The 14,678-nt window shown below is 42.9% G+C and overlaps 1 protein-coding gene across 1 annotated transcript in view; it reads left to right on the plus strand.

Moving 5' to 3' along the window:
* The window catches only part of LOC311508597 (voltage-dependent calcium channel subunit alpha-2/delta-1-like), a 97,994-nt gene that overhangs the window by 30,306 nt on the left and 53,010 nt on the right, over positions 1–14,678 (plus strand). Inside the window, exon 4 of the mRNA XM_084573428.1 lies at positions 11,651–11,710. Coding sequence (XP_084429554.1) covers positions 11,651–11,710 — 60 coding nt within the window. The remainder of the gene's footprint in view (positions 1–11,650; positions 11,711–14,678) is intronic.

Consider the following 14,678-nt stretch of genomic DNA (forward strand, 5'->3'; position numbering starts at 1 on the left):
TTCATTACACTGACCCCGGCGCTTCTTTTTTTAGGCCTGCTTTGACAGCAGATAGCTTCTCGCTGATATTCAGGCCACCTCTGACTCTGTACTCATCAATTATTGAATCGTGCCTCTTAACCAATACTCCCTGATGGAGCCTGAGGTTAAGTTCCCCCAGTGGAATAGGTCATTTCTCTTCCCACAGAGACACCGAGCCCAGAGATCTCCACATTTATCATTAATAGGGGGAATATTTAGCGGTGGTAGGGAAACAGAATGCCACAGTTACCAGTCCTGAAAAGATGAGAAATTATCAAAGTGCTTGGAAACGATGTTTTGAGGTCTAATTAAATTTTAAAGGTGGACTTGCCTTAGAATGAGAGAAAGCTACTCTAATAGATTGAGCTATCGGCACTTGTCGCCACCAGAAGCAGCAGAACTAGTCAACAACTAGTCTTCCTTAAACCTATTGTTTTGCAAATCTCAAGACAATTATGACATGGTTTATGCATCAAATTAAAAATAAAATCTATCAAAAGTAACTGAAATGAAAGACATTGAGCTGATTAATGGAACATTTTGCACAGCACAAAAAACCCTAGCGCCGTAGCTGACGTGCACCTCACCAGATATGTAGCTACGTGTTGCGGCGATGCACACCACAAGAGCTGTGATTGGTCCGCTTGGTAGTAGCATGTTTCCGCTTTAGTATTTCTGGCTGCTTCCCCATCTCTGCAATTTTCGAATTGACTGTTTTGGATCAATAAAGATGGAACACATAGAGGAAACGTTAACCGAGGAAGTATAAACATTCGTACGACTCGTCTTCGGCGAAATTTTGGCGAAAGTTTCAGTTGCCATTGTTGAAAGTGAAGCAGGAAGCAGAAACTAAAATTAACCTGAATGGCAAAGAAGACACAGCGGCGGCTAGCGTTTTTACGGAACGAGCGGACTGACGAGGCACAAGTATAAGTGGCTCGCAACGACGATGGCTACATGCGTAGGTTGCACCATATAGTCCCACAGTACCCTAAATGAGCCTGAGTGCAACAGATTACACAATAAAACAGGAAAAAGACAACACAAAAAGAAAACTGAAACCATTACAACCAGTTGCCAGCATCAATTTTAGCTGATGGAAGACCTCAAGATGTCTGAAAACTGAAGAGCTACCACTGACTGTTTGGGACAAGAGGAAGGTTATTCTCTGTGTGTCCCCTTGAGGAACTCCTACGATGCTTTGCACCCACCTTGAGGGATTCTTGTAGATAAAAGCATCTTCCACGGGGGATATGGCAGCAAGCCAAGACCTTCCCCTTGACAGACCGGCTGCAACAAAAGAGAGCAGACTGACCTACAGAGGAGATGTCATGAAGAGAGAAAGAGAATGAACGAAGAATAAAGAAAAAGCTTCTTTGTTTCTTTATACTTTTTTCATTTCTCGAGGGAAGTCAAGGAAAAAGACTGACCGTCCAGAGAGAGAGAAAGGAAGAACAGAAGGGCAAGAGACGATGCCGGACTCCAGAGCAGACAGCTGAGGCCTATGCTATTTGAATATTGATTGGGGAGGGTTATTTCAAGCCTGGGATTGCATTAGCACTTTGGCAGCGGATTCAAAAAGCTTTGGCTGCCCACCAGAGCCCGAGCCACAATTGGTGGGCCATTTTGGAAACAAACAAAAAAAACAACAGTTGTTTTCCAGCCGCGGCCCCTCGTGTTAGTTTAAATAATTCTCAGCGTGATTCTCCATCGATATGAAAACCAAATTTCCTTAATTGTGAGTGGGCTGTTGGCACAGAGAGAGAGGCATTTTTTTTTTTTAGTTGAGTCTTAATTGCAGAGGAGAAAGATGGCCCGCGCTGCAGTGGGGAGATAATGAACGACATGTTTTTTTTGGTCTCTGGTGCTGCCATCGCATGGGAGCTTTTTGCTCTCCTCGGTCCTGCATGGACCACGGATGCAGGAGGTAACCATGACACCCTGGTTGCTAAGCAGCGTGGCCATCATAAACAGATCCCTCGCTTCCCTTAACCCTCTTTTACGCTCGACACCGGGCAAAACAAGAAAACTTTCATTCGAGTGCCCTCGCCTGTCCTCATCTACCACACGCTCGCATTAAACACAAAAATGACTTGTCTAGCGGCGCTCGTGATCATTAAAGTGCCCAAGAAGAATGAGAGCAGGGGCGCGAGCACTTGAACAGAGCTCTTTTAAGTGTTGTGTTATGTAGTGGTGCGTAATTGCAGAGGAGTCACTGATCTCTAGTGTCTGCAAGTGCGTTATTAAACCGCCACTGGATGACATGCTGTGAGTCATTAGACACTGCTGTTGGAGCCCCTAATCACAGGGTAGGCACACACACTCACACTTGTTCGTTAGGCTTCTCGTTCAAATGTTATTTTATTAAGTTGAACAACAAACTGGAAACAATTCCCCCATATCCACTTGCAGTCAAATATCAAGTCTTATCATGAATCATATTCTATTTCCTATGGCATTCTGAGGAAAGCCCACTCTACGCAATGATATTTGCCCCCCGCTGAAGTGCTGGGGGAATTTATCAGCTCAATATTGCTGAATAAACAGCATTCATTTTCCGCACGTCACCTGCCAAGGGGGTACTATTGGTAATTTATGCTAATGGAACCCTAGGCAAGAGTGACTTTACTTGCCTAGGGTTTTAGCGGGGGTGATTAATATAGTAAGTAGACTCGAGATGTTGAAATATTGCCTCTTTTAGTCTCAGTCAAATTGCAAAGTCGAGGCAGAGATTAAAAGCTGCCGCTTCTGTGGCAGCTCTTAGTCAGATATGGGACTGTGGAGTATTTAGTGAACACACACGGAAAGATAAAATAAAAACTATACGAAAGATTAACGTTGTTAAATTTATTTTCTAATTTGTTGTATCTTCGTGGACATACTGTGATTTCTATCTAAAACTGTATCATTTTAAACCCAAACCTATCTAAATTTTGGTGTGTTTGTGTCCCTAGCATTTGTGGCTACAGCTACTTTGAGCTAAAGGGGAATTATTGTTTTTTACAACTTGGACGTTATTTCTGGCATAAAATATGATTGTTTACTCACCCATATGACTTTGGTGCCATTTGGAGTCGTTTGGACGATATTTAGATCCAGTGGAGCGCCACGTATATCCATATAGTGGGAGTGAGTGGGGCACCGAAACGCAGCCTCTAAATAACGCATTATCTGCCGCGAAACTCGTTCATTTCACCAATATTTTGTTATGATACGCTAGTGCTATTCCCCGTTGAGTCTGGAGTTACCTGTTATCTATCGGTTTTGTTGTTCTTTGGCCAGCTGTTCCTCTCTCTGCCGCCGCATCCTCCTTTCAACGAGCTCCTCATCCGTATACTCTGGCTCAAAACGGTAAGGACGTCCATCATAAACAAAGTCTTCATCCACAACCTCAGAATCGGAAAAACATATTCAGCCATGTTGCAAAAATCTAGCAGCAGCAAATTACAGGTAAACAAGCTGTGCGGGGTGCACATGGCGCACAGAGATGACATCATCCAGGTCAAAAGTTAGTAGGTCAATCTACAGACTCCGGATGATGATAACAGGTAACTCTGGACTCAACGGGGAATAGCACTAGCTTATCATAAAAAGATATTGGTGAAATGAACGAGTTTTGCGGCAGACAACGTGTTATTTAGAGGCTGCGTTTCGGTGCCCCAGTCACTCCCACTATATGGATGTACGCGGTAATTCCCCTTTAAATTGATCGATTGATTGACGCACTGATTATTTCTGGATTAATTAATCAATTAATTGTTTAGTCAGAACAAAAGTCCGACCTGGATGTTACTTAGACATGTAGCACCGACCTAGACCAGACCAGGCACCCCATGGCAATGACAATCTTGATGGCAGCAGCCATCCCCATCATCCCTTCTTCTTAGTGCTGCTTCCCCTGCACACCACAGCATAGAAGAGGGTACTGGCAATGATAGTTTGGTAGAACAGCTTCCAGGCAGACGTCAAAAGCCTCCTGACCCTTTTTTTTGTATACTGAGTCTATGTTAGCAGTTTGTGATCCAGCTCTAGACCCAGGTACTAGAACCACTGCTACACGCTCCCTGTTGAGGGGTACGTGCTCCTGCACAACTGTTTTGGTGGAACAAGGGAGTCCTACACAATATTAGGAAATTGGTCGCAATGTTATGCCTTTCTATAAATCGTAGGCCACCTGTGCCTTGAGCCAACGTGGCTGCTTTGCTGCTCTACTTTCATGCGCCAGAGACATATTAAAAAATGGCAATCTTAGCCAGCGACGTATACACAAGCAGCAGTGAGGGTATCTGTTGCTATAAACAGATGGTTCGTCCACATAACCTTTGCAAGACACGTTGAAATTTTAACATCTGATAAGAAAAGGTTTCTGTAAACAAAACGAGCAGGAATGCTACAGTGTACACAAACTGCAGTACTAGTTTCTCAGTGTGAATCTTGCACAAGGTGGATTTGTTTCATTTCTTTTATTTTTTGTGTTGTTGGGCTCGATGCAATATTGTGTACATATATGTGACATCTATAGAGCTGCAAAAAATGTTGAATCAGTGAGAGAGAGAGAGAGAGAGAGAGAGAGAGAGAGAGCGAGAGGATTGGGAGTCTCTTTTGTGTGTGTGTGTGTGTGTGTGTGTGTGTGTGATATTAAGCTACCGGTGACTCATTATTCACCACTTCCTGGACTGTGTTCATGTGTGTCTGGCTGCTTTTGTGAGCCCAGCTGTCTCTCTCTCTCTCTCTCCAGCTTTGTGTTTGTCATCTCTGTGTTCCTACACGAAACTTATCCGACGTACAGGGCATGCATACAGAGAGGGAGTGTACATTTGATGTCTGCCTCATTACAGATATCCCTCTGCCCCCCCTCTGTCACAGTTCAGACGTGGACGGTGGCATCTGCGCCTCATGCGACTGGCGAATAGTTTAGCTGCTGACTGCTTTTCCTTTTCTTTGTGACTTGAAACGTAGACAACAGCAACTAGGTGTGATAGGCTCTGACTCTGGAATTGTGAAATGTTCTGTTGCCGGGCGGCACAGTGGCCTGGTGGTTAGCACTGATGCCTCACAGCAAGAAGGTTCTGGGTCGAATCCATGGGCCGACTGGGGCCTTTCTGTGTGGAGTTTCCATGTTCTCCCTGTGTCTGCATGGGTTCCTCCCACCGTCCAAAGACATGCTTATTAGGTTAATTGGTGATTCTAAATTGGCCGTCCAAGGTGTACCCTGCCTCTCGCCCGTTCACAGGTGGGATAGGCTCCCCCCGCGACCCTTCACAGGACAAGCGGTTACAGAAGATGAATGAATGAATGAATTATTCCTGCCAGAACACCCCTCTCTATCGCACTTCACGTCATTAAGGAAGGGCTTAAAAATTGGCTTTAAAAAGCCAAATCTCAGTTTCGGACTATTTCGGAGCGTACAGTAAATCCAGAACCGTCAACACTGCAGCTGGATACAGCTGTAATTGGGATTTGTTTTCAGCCAGCTGGCACATGGGGTAACACGGTCGGCTGGAAGAGAGCTTGCTGGAGGAGAGATGAGCTGTCAAACCAGTGCACAGCAGTGGATCATGAGACGAGCTCCGGCCTCTAACAAGTCGCTTTGCTCCGACTTGGTGAGGGCTATTTCCTCCCTAAAACACCATGAGCTGTAGTAAACAGGGTTAACTTGACAACTTGTACTTACCGTACAGTTGTTTTCCTTCTGGTGCCAGTGTGAGTGTGTAATACGTGCAAATGTATGTCTCTCTCTCTTTTTTCTATTTTTTTCACCTCTCCTCCTGGCTCCCCACAGGCTGAGCAGGATAGATCTGACTAAAGTGCTGCCAGTCACAACAGCAGATGCTCATGTTTCCTCTGCTCTCCGGAGCCTCCCTACACATCAGTGAGATGGCAGGTGTGGTTGTGTGCAGGACTAGATGCTCTAATCAGGCTGCCAGGAGTGTGTGTGTGTGTGTGTCTTTCCACAAAAAACGATGTTTACACGCTACATCTCTATGTGGCACTTACAAAGTACGAAATCACGGAGGACAATGTTTTAAGTCTTCTTAGATCACAGGCAAACGCTGCTGAGGGAAACACGTGTAAGAAAGAGTTGACTTACATTAATTAATCTACCCTCATTCCATCCCCTCCATCAACTCCCCTGTACTTAAATGAAGACTTATTCAAATTAGACCAATCATTCCTGCGCAATAACTTAGTGGAGATGTTATTGATCACTGAAGAGCTCAATTATCCTCCCAGCAAGACTCTAAATATAGTGAACTTGAGTAAAATAGTAATAAGTCAGACAATAAATCCTCTAAGAAAGAGGGATCAGCATACCTTTGACGCCACTGGCTACATGTGTTAAAGTTTGGGAAAATACAAAGCTTAAGTTGTCACTTCAGCCAGCAGTCAGCTGGCACATACATACGATCAGGCTTAACATTATGACCACCTTCCTATTGTGTAGGTCTCCCTTGTGCCTCCAAAACAGCTGTGTCAGAGAATGGACATGGGAATAGACATGGGTGTCTGGTTGTTAGTGGGGGGCCTTTGGGTCCTATGGGTTGAGGGGAGGGGTCTCTGTGGATCATCCCACAGATACTTGATCAGCTTGGGATCTAGTGAATTTGGAGGTCAGGTCTACACCTTGTGCTACTTTTCATGTTTTTTGACTTGTTCCTAAAGCGTTCCTGTGTGTGTGCCTGTGTCAGGCTGCATCCTGCTGGGGATGGCTGCTGCCATCAAGGAGTGTCATTGCTTTGGGGTGGGGGTGCCTGGTCTGGTCTAGGTGGAATGCCAGGTCCAAAAGTTTCCCAGCAGAACATTGAAATGTCACAAGATGGTCAGTGTTATTCATTTCTCCTTTCCAGTGGTTTTAATGTTGTGGCTGATCGGTGTAGAATTTTTGGGCTCTGTTTCAGGCGTACAGTGTGACGTTTGCACTTTGTTTGGATTTGAAATCACATTTCTGTCTGCGTAAATCTTTCCATTTGGATCTTCATCTTGTGGACATCAGCAGGAGATTTAAGGCATTACAGGGGACATGATTCATTTTTCTCCAATCAGAAAACAAACACAGAAGCAGCCTGTGTGCGTACAGTGTATGCGGCGGATTAATTAGGGATCTGGCAGGAAGGGGCCACTTGAAGCTTGTTAAATATTTTTCACGTCATTTCAGTGTGTGTACGTTTATATTTTTATACAGGAAACCTCCGGTCACCTTAATGAATGCACGCGTTGAGTACGTTCGACAGACGCGTTCCCGTCAGGACCAGCTAACTACATACGAGCCGAGCGTTTTATCAGCCATGAGGTTACGCAGCATGAACCAGGCATAGATCATCTTCATTATCCATCCTGTAACTCAGCAATACTCTCATTAATCATTCTATAGCAGCTTGCTGATGTTATACATTTTTATGCCAGCTAGTTAGCAAGTCCATATTTTGACCTGCTTATTTATTCTAATTACTTACGGCATTGTTGGTTACTTACTTATATCATGTTGCATCCTGGGTTTTCCGACCTATTATACTGTACATGAGTCCACGTCAGTGTGTGAAAGCTTAAAGCGCTTAAAGGTGTATTGCACTTCACACTGTGAGGCTACAACAGCTGTTGACCTTTGACCCTCTGACCGGTTGATCCGCAGCTGAAATCCTCACTAATGAGTGCCTGTTCCTCTGTGCATTTGGGAGTGCAGGTGTTTGTGAGCAGGTGTCTGTATGTGTGTGTGTGCAGCTGCAGGAAATCTAACCTAATGACTTAGACCGTTGGCTGAGAGGAGTCAAAGGCAGGGTCAGCAGGTCCTGTATCCCATTCCACCTGCAGAGGAATTACTTAAAAGGTTGCTTTTCTGGAAGTTCTGGAAGTATTCACTCAGATTACTGTGTATGATGTAGAGTACATAGTCCATTCGCTTCATCTGGGTCTACACCAACACTAATCTGTGCTTTATCTTTTCTTTCTTTTCTTGTCCAGAACTTCAGACACTTTTTGTTTTTTGTTTTTTTTCCTTCTGACTGACAGCGATGGTAAATTCGTAGAACCTTGGTTACATTAATAACTTTTCGACTCTCAGTTGCTAGTGGGCGTTCAAGGCTCTGGTTTTCTAGATAATCCTCTTGTAAAAGCAGAACATGAAGATATCGCTAGTGATATTGCTATTTGAAAAAGGCTTCACTCGCTATGGAGCCTGCGTGTCCTTCCGCTAAACGTTTGGGGAACTTGCCTTCATGGTTTAACTTGGCCACCAAAGGTTTTCCCACTTGTCTTTACTAAGACTCACTGAATTTTATTAACATTACATGGTCTCTTATCGCCATATCACTACTGTTCCGTCCCGTGTGTACTCCTCTATATGCTCCATACTCCCAAGTTGCTCTAGTCTTCTCTGTCACCGTTCTACGGTTGTCCTCTCCCCAAACAATCATTGCTTGTTGACTTAATTAGCTTTGTGTGGACTTATTTTCAAAGGGCCTGAATGTAAAAGATTATTAACATAGAAATGGCTTGATTATTATCAGTATTATCATGCTAATCTGATGGGGTTTTTTCCCGGCAAACTCAAGTTAAGTCTTGTCTGTTTTAGGCAGTCTCTTGTAGTAATGACACTTTCACTTGTTTCCATCAAGAGGCATCAAGTCACTTTAATTGCCCTGTAACTGCAGGGGACTTGTCTGTAAAATAAAGTGTCAACACAAGCCGACCTCAGTGGAACCATAGTTAAGTGCTCACAGCAGCAGTGCACCTATTCATGCAGCTGTATCGACAAATACAACATTAGCAACTACAGGTCATTGTGATCAGCTATGCATATTTATTAATACTATAAAGTACCCATTTGCTTGATAACATGTGACCAGGAGGACTAAATAAAAATGTGAGCGATAGCCACAGTCATCCGTGTACGTGCTTTGCAAATTGCTTTTGTCCGGACTTCAGAAACACACACACAAACCTCTCGGCTTCTTAAATGACCCTCTTTGGGTTTTGTGACCGCAGCAGCAACATGCAAACCAATTCTTCTTTAATAAGGACCTGACAGGAAACTGACAGACTTATTCCCATTAGGGTCGACGCTGCTGCTTGGTAGCCGCCGGCCGCCGTAAACTAAATCTGCAAAAGCGTTCTGTGTCTTTACATGTGGAGTAAAAAGACCACCATGACCCAGCTATCAAGATCCATATTCATCAAAATAGAAAAAATGACAAAAGAAGCTTTTGTGTGGGTGTATGGAGAGTCAGACATTTCTAGCATAGTAATGAAAGGGTAGGTGGCCAACTGAAGGGGATTATTCCAGAAATTGTCTTCACCTTTGCTTCTCTGCTGGCTGTGAGGTCTCATTGTCTCTTAAAGCGGCTGCTAAAATCTGAACCCCCTAATGAGGCACAACTGAGAGACTATTGAGGTAACCGCGTTTCAGGCAACAAGCGTGTCAACCCACAGCGTGAAATATGGGGCAGCGCGGTGCGTAGGCATTACGAGTGATCTGAAGCCAGATCATTATCAAAATGTTGCCTCGGTGCCAATTGATAATGCAGTGCAGGAAGGGTTTTTCTTATAAAAGAAAGTGGAAGAAGAAACTTTGGCATTGTTGCTGTAAAAATGTCCTTTTTTAAATGGACTAATGGTTAAATTATGTCAGTTTTACTTTCCAGAAAAAATGACTTCCCTAGAAAGCGACCTATGTTAACCTAGGTTGCCAAGGTTGTTATGTAGTTGAGTTTAAATTAAGGTTTGGCTCATTTTCTGTGCTCTCCGTTAGGCTATTAGTTAATTATATCCATACTTGTTTTTATTGTGAGGCTATAATGCTATTGGCCATGATCTTGCGCTCAAAAGCTGCAACTAGCGAACGATTCACAATCAGACTTTGTTCCGCATCTCCGATTCGTGCGACTGTCTTGTTTAATTTCACAGCAGAATTAATTCAATAATTCATTACATTATCCCCCCTTTCCTCCTCTCATTTCATAAATTAATTTACTCCTTTTCCCCCTCCGTCAGATTTCCTCCGTTTCTGTGTGACTTGAAACCCCCGGTGCCGCACACATAAGCGGGGAGGGCTGGATTTGACATTTCCCCGGGGAAATTAATAGTACAGTGTGTTTCTGGACCAGGTACAGATTAAAAACCGGGCCCATTACAAACCCATTAACCTAGTCATTAGGACCAGAGCTGGGAAAAGACGGAATGGGTGGGGGTCTAATTTTAGTGCACCATTGTCACTTGTCCTAACTCATACCTGCAGGTGCTGAGAGGAAATGAGGTATTTTCCTTTGAACATGCTGCTCTAGCGTCAGCAGCAACATCCCTTAGCAGATATTAATTTATATGATGCCATGACTTCACCTCTGGATTATCCATATTTTCTACTAAAAAAAGGTCTACATTTATTTTTATCACCTGATAGAGATTTCTCAAGCGCATTTGCTCACATAAACTGTATGAAAAGAAAGACCAAACGTTTTCTAAAGAGCAGATTTGAAGCTCAGTGTGGCGGCTCTGGCCGTGGACATCTTTGTTGTGCCAGACACCTCGGAACTCTGGGCTAATTCAGAAATGGATAAAGAGGTCAAGCTTGAGTGGAGCTGCGACGGCCAGGCGATATCTAGACAAACGGCTAGCAACCTGAGATGGCACCCACCTGTCAATAAAAGTGATCACTCCCTTAATTATGCATAACTTAAACCATAAAACTATTTAAAGACGTGATTTATGTAAAAATTCCACACCTAATAATAGAGAAATAAGCTGTAGAGACCAAAAACATTTTTTTTTTTTTGCTACAGACCTTTGACATATTTATTTCTTCTGTATTTGAACACATCCCCACACCATGGGGATGGAGTCACTTTTGGAGCCAGCCCCAAGTGGTCATTCAAGGAACTGCAGTTCTTGCCATTTCCACGCTGGTTTCTTATAACTTATTCATAGTTTTTCAAATTTCCATTGAAGTATAGGGTGTGACATGTCTGCTACCTCAGAAAAGTTGATAAAAATCCACGCGGCCTCTTTGATATGAGTGGTCTGAGAGTGAAAACGTGTCGTTCATTTGACTCATTTGTGACATAGATCATTTGTTCAGAACATAAGGCCCGCCCCTTAACCCTGGCCCTACACTGTTTTAGACCGTCCTGTCCTTTGTTTCAGCAAGCATGAAGCGGTCCTAGCGTGTTAGCTGCTCTGTGCTTGACTGTAAGGGAGAAACAAGGACAAAGTTAGCGTACATTTACTGGAAAAATCTGCTTTATTGTGACCGTTAGCTGTGCTGCAGACACGTAGCGTAGCTGTCAATTAATTGTAGTAAAATAAAGATTAATTTCATCCTGTACCGCTGTACACTAACCCGCCAGGTACTACTACTCAAAGTAGCATTAAGTTCACAGAACTTTGGACCTTTATTTCCAAGCTGGGTTCAACTCTTGAATGGTTTCCACGGCAACACTGCTAGAGGAGCGGGGTCACAGGAGCTTATTCTCAGGAGGGATGATCGCACTAAATTGTCCCCTTAAATGCAGATCTTTAGAGCTACTGAGATGATGTGGACATAAATGTGACCAAAAGAATTTTTTTTAATATTTTTTTTATTTTTTTATGAGAGTATTGTATTCCTCCTTAACTCTACTCTCCTCCGTTTTTCTTTTAGAATCTGGCAATGGAAGCAGAGAAGTTTCAGGTGGACCACACGTGGAGGGACGACAGCGAGGTGAGTGAGCGAGCGGCCGGAGCTGGATCTGATATGTTCATTAACACCGGGCCCGCGTTACACGCAGATCAAGCGGTGCCGTGAACTCCATATGTGGAAAAGGGCCGAGGGATGTGTTATTCATGATCCAATATGATTGCAATAATTGGATGGCAAATCTAATTACAATGACAGCGGTGCTGTAATGACTTTGTAAAAGATTGAAATTTATTATTTTTCATAACAGATGAACACACACACACATATACTCAGATACTGTCCATTAATCATAGTATTAAGAATATATTAGAAGGGAACATACAGCAAATAATATGAGCACACCATTATTTTACTCATTTAATTACAGATTGTATAAGATCATGAGTCCATTCAAATATCAATCCAGTTATTAAAGAATGAGGGAGTTATGTAGAGGGTGCCCTTATTCTGCTCCAGGTTCATTCAACAGATGGGATAAACCATTGTTTACCAGAGTTGACAAGAAGATAATTCCCTAAACCACATGGCAATACTGTACATGGCTTGCTCATACTTTTCCATGTTAAAGCTATTGTCCTCTTTCCTTGTACAAGACACATGTTTAAAAATATTTCCCCTGCAGCCATTTAACGAATAATATCTTGTGTTGATGCAGTGGTGGAAGAGCTTCAAAGAAATCCCCATTTATCCTATTGGCTTTTCAAAACTCTTCTGCGTCGTTTGCCAAATCTTAATTATTCTTTTCCATTAAACGTTTCACCATCATTCAGTGTTACGCATGCCTTTTGTGTGTGTGTGTGTGTGTGTGTGCAATGAAAACAGGGAGGAAAAAGGCATCTCTGGGGATAGATTGATTTCTCCATATTATTACTCACTGAGTACGCTTGGCTAGCACATTTAATTAATTTCTGGTTAATGTGATGGGGATTCCTGCATAACTGAACCAAATGAATATTAATATACCTCCGGCATTAAACAGGGATATGTATACCCTTCCAAAATATGACAAATTGAACAGCAAATTACATGCAGATTATGCGTGGATCTATAGGCATCACAATGACACTTTAATAACTGGTAATGGAACGTGACATTTACAGCAGTTGCAACTGTATGTGTGGAGTGAAGGTCAAATTCTGTGTTTGACTGAAAGGATTGTTTTGATTTAATTCACTTTAAATAGAAGTTTGTTTGCTGATGATGGCGATGTGTTCGCCAAAGTCACTTCTTAAACTCTAATTTAAGACTTAAAGAGGGGATGTTAAAGATTTTTATTCAAATGAATATGTCTGTAAAGTCACAGAAAAGATTAATTAAAATTTTGAGAAAGTTCTTAGATTTACTCACTCATTTCATTCCCCAGCGGTAATCTTGAGACTTGAGAGAGGATGGGTTAAGCTAGTGTTCAACATGGACATTAGTATTCAGCTAATAATCAATAAAAATGCCTCATTTAACTTCCTCAATCAGAACAGATGAGTCTGATCGGAAGGAATGTTGAATCCGATTGAGAAGGGCGCAGTAAAACCTTCAGCAGTTGGTGCAATAAGAAAATATTATAGTTTAATAACTATCTAAACACTTGTTCTGAGATTGTTTTCTCTCTGGTTGGAATAAATACATTCTTTCAGCACATGTTTTCTCCACATGGTGTAAATATGAGTTGACAAGTCGCCGAAAGGGACAGAAACGTGGTGGTAGCACAACAACAAGTTGTTCCAACGAGTGTTTGAAAAGATAGAACAAAACCGTAACTGATGTAGGCAACACCACTGAAGAAATATTGTCCAGTGCAAGATTGTCAAACTCATTTTACTTTAGGGGCCCACATACAGACCAATTTGATCTCAAATGGACCGGACCAGTAACATAATAACCTGTATATGACAGGTTCAGTTGTTTTAGTGCAAAGAAGTGCACGTACTTTAAGAAAATGTTCACATTTAACGAATTATCCTTTTAAATATTGAGTGAAATTTCTTGCAATTCCGGTACATTGCTGTCTGCAACTTTTACTAAAAGAGTGCAACCCCTGCTGTAGAGGCAGGGATGGAAATTAAATACGTGCGTGCCCGATAACCACAAGCTAGCAGAGCAACGGGCCTTGAGTCTGAAAAGAAAGTTCCAAAAGGATGTCTTATTTCAAGCAGATTACACCACCTTTATGCACAATATAGTTTCCTTTGGTTATGCTGAAAAGGTGCCTGTTGAAGATCTGATCCAATCTAACCAGCTCTTGGATCGGGGTCATAACCAGATTCAGGAAGGAACCCATCGTTTTGATGGCAGATATTGAGGCCATATCTCCAGGTGTGTGTGCCAGCTGAAGACCGTGACCTGCTGAGGTTTCTCTGGTGGCCGAGTAGGGATTTCTCTCAACCTATGGAGGAGTACAGGATTTGTATACATCACATTGGGGCAACTTCATCATCGAGCTGTGCAAATTTTGCTCTGCGAAAGAAGTGTGCGGAGGATAACAGCAGGTGGTGGACACCATCTTGCACAGCTTCTATGTAGAGGAGGCTTTCAGCTAAAGAAGAGGATAAGCAACAGTCGAAATGTGTTGGCTGCAATTCCTGAAGAGGAGAGGGCAGTAGATATAAAGGAGATGGATCTGGACCATGATTTGCTTCCTGTTGAGAGAGTTCTGGGAGTGAAATGGTGTGTGCAATCAGATGCACTCAATCCAAGATCGACCTTTGACCCGCAGAGGGATCTTATCTGTGGTCAGTTCCATTTACGATCTACTTGGAGTGCTGGCACCAGTGGTGTTAAAAGCCAAAGTAAAATAGCAGGATCTGTGTAGGAAAGGCTTTACCTACACCAATTGCACAGGAGTGGATCAATTGGATTCGGGAGCTCCACCTACTGGAGGATTTCAAGGTTGACAGATGTTTTAAGCCTGTGGACTTCGGCACTGTAGCATCTGCCCAAGTACATTATTTTGCAGACGCAAGTGAGATGGGTTATGGAACAGCTACCTACTTGC

Source organism: Chelon labrosus, assembly GCF_963514085.1.
Source record: "Chelon labrosus genome assembly, chromosome: 23".
NCBI lineage: Eukaryota > Metazoa > Chordata > Actinopteri > Mugiliformes > Mugilidae > Chelon > Chelon labrosus.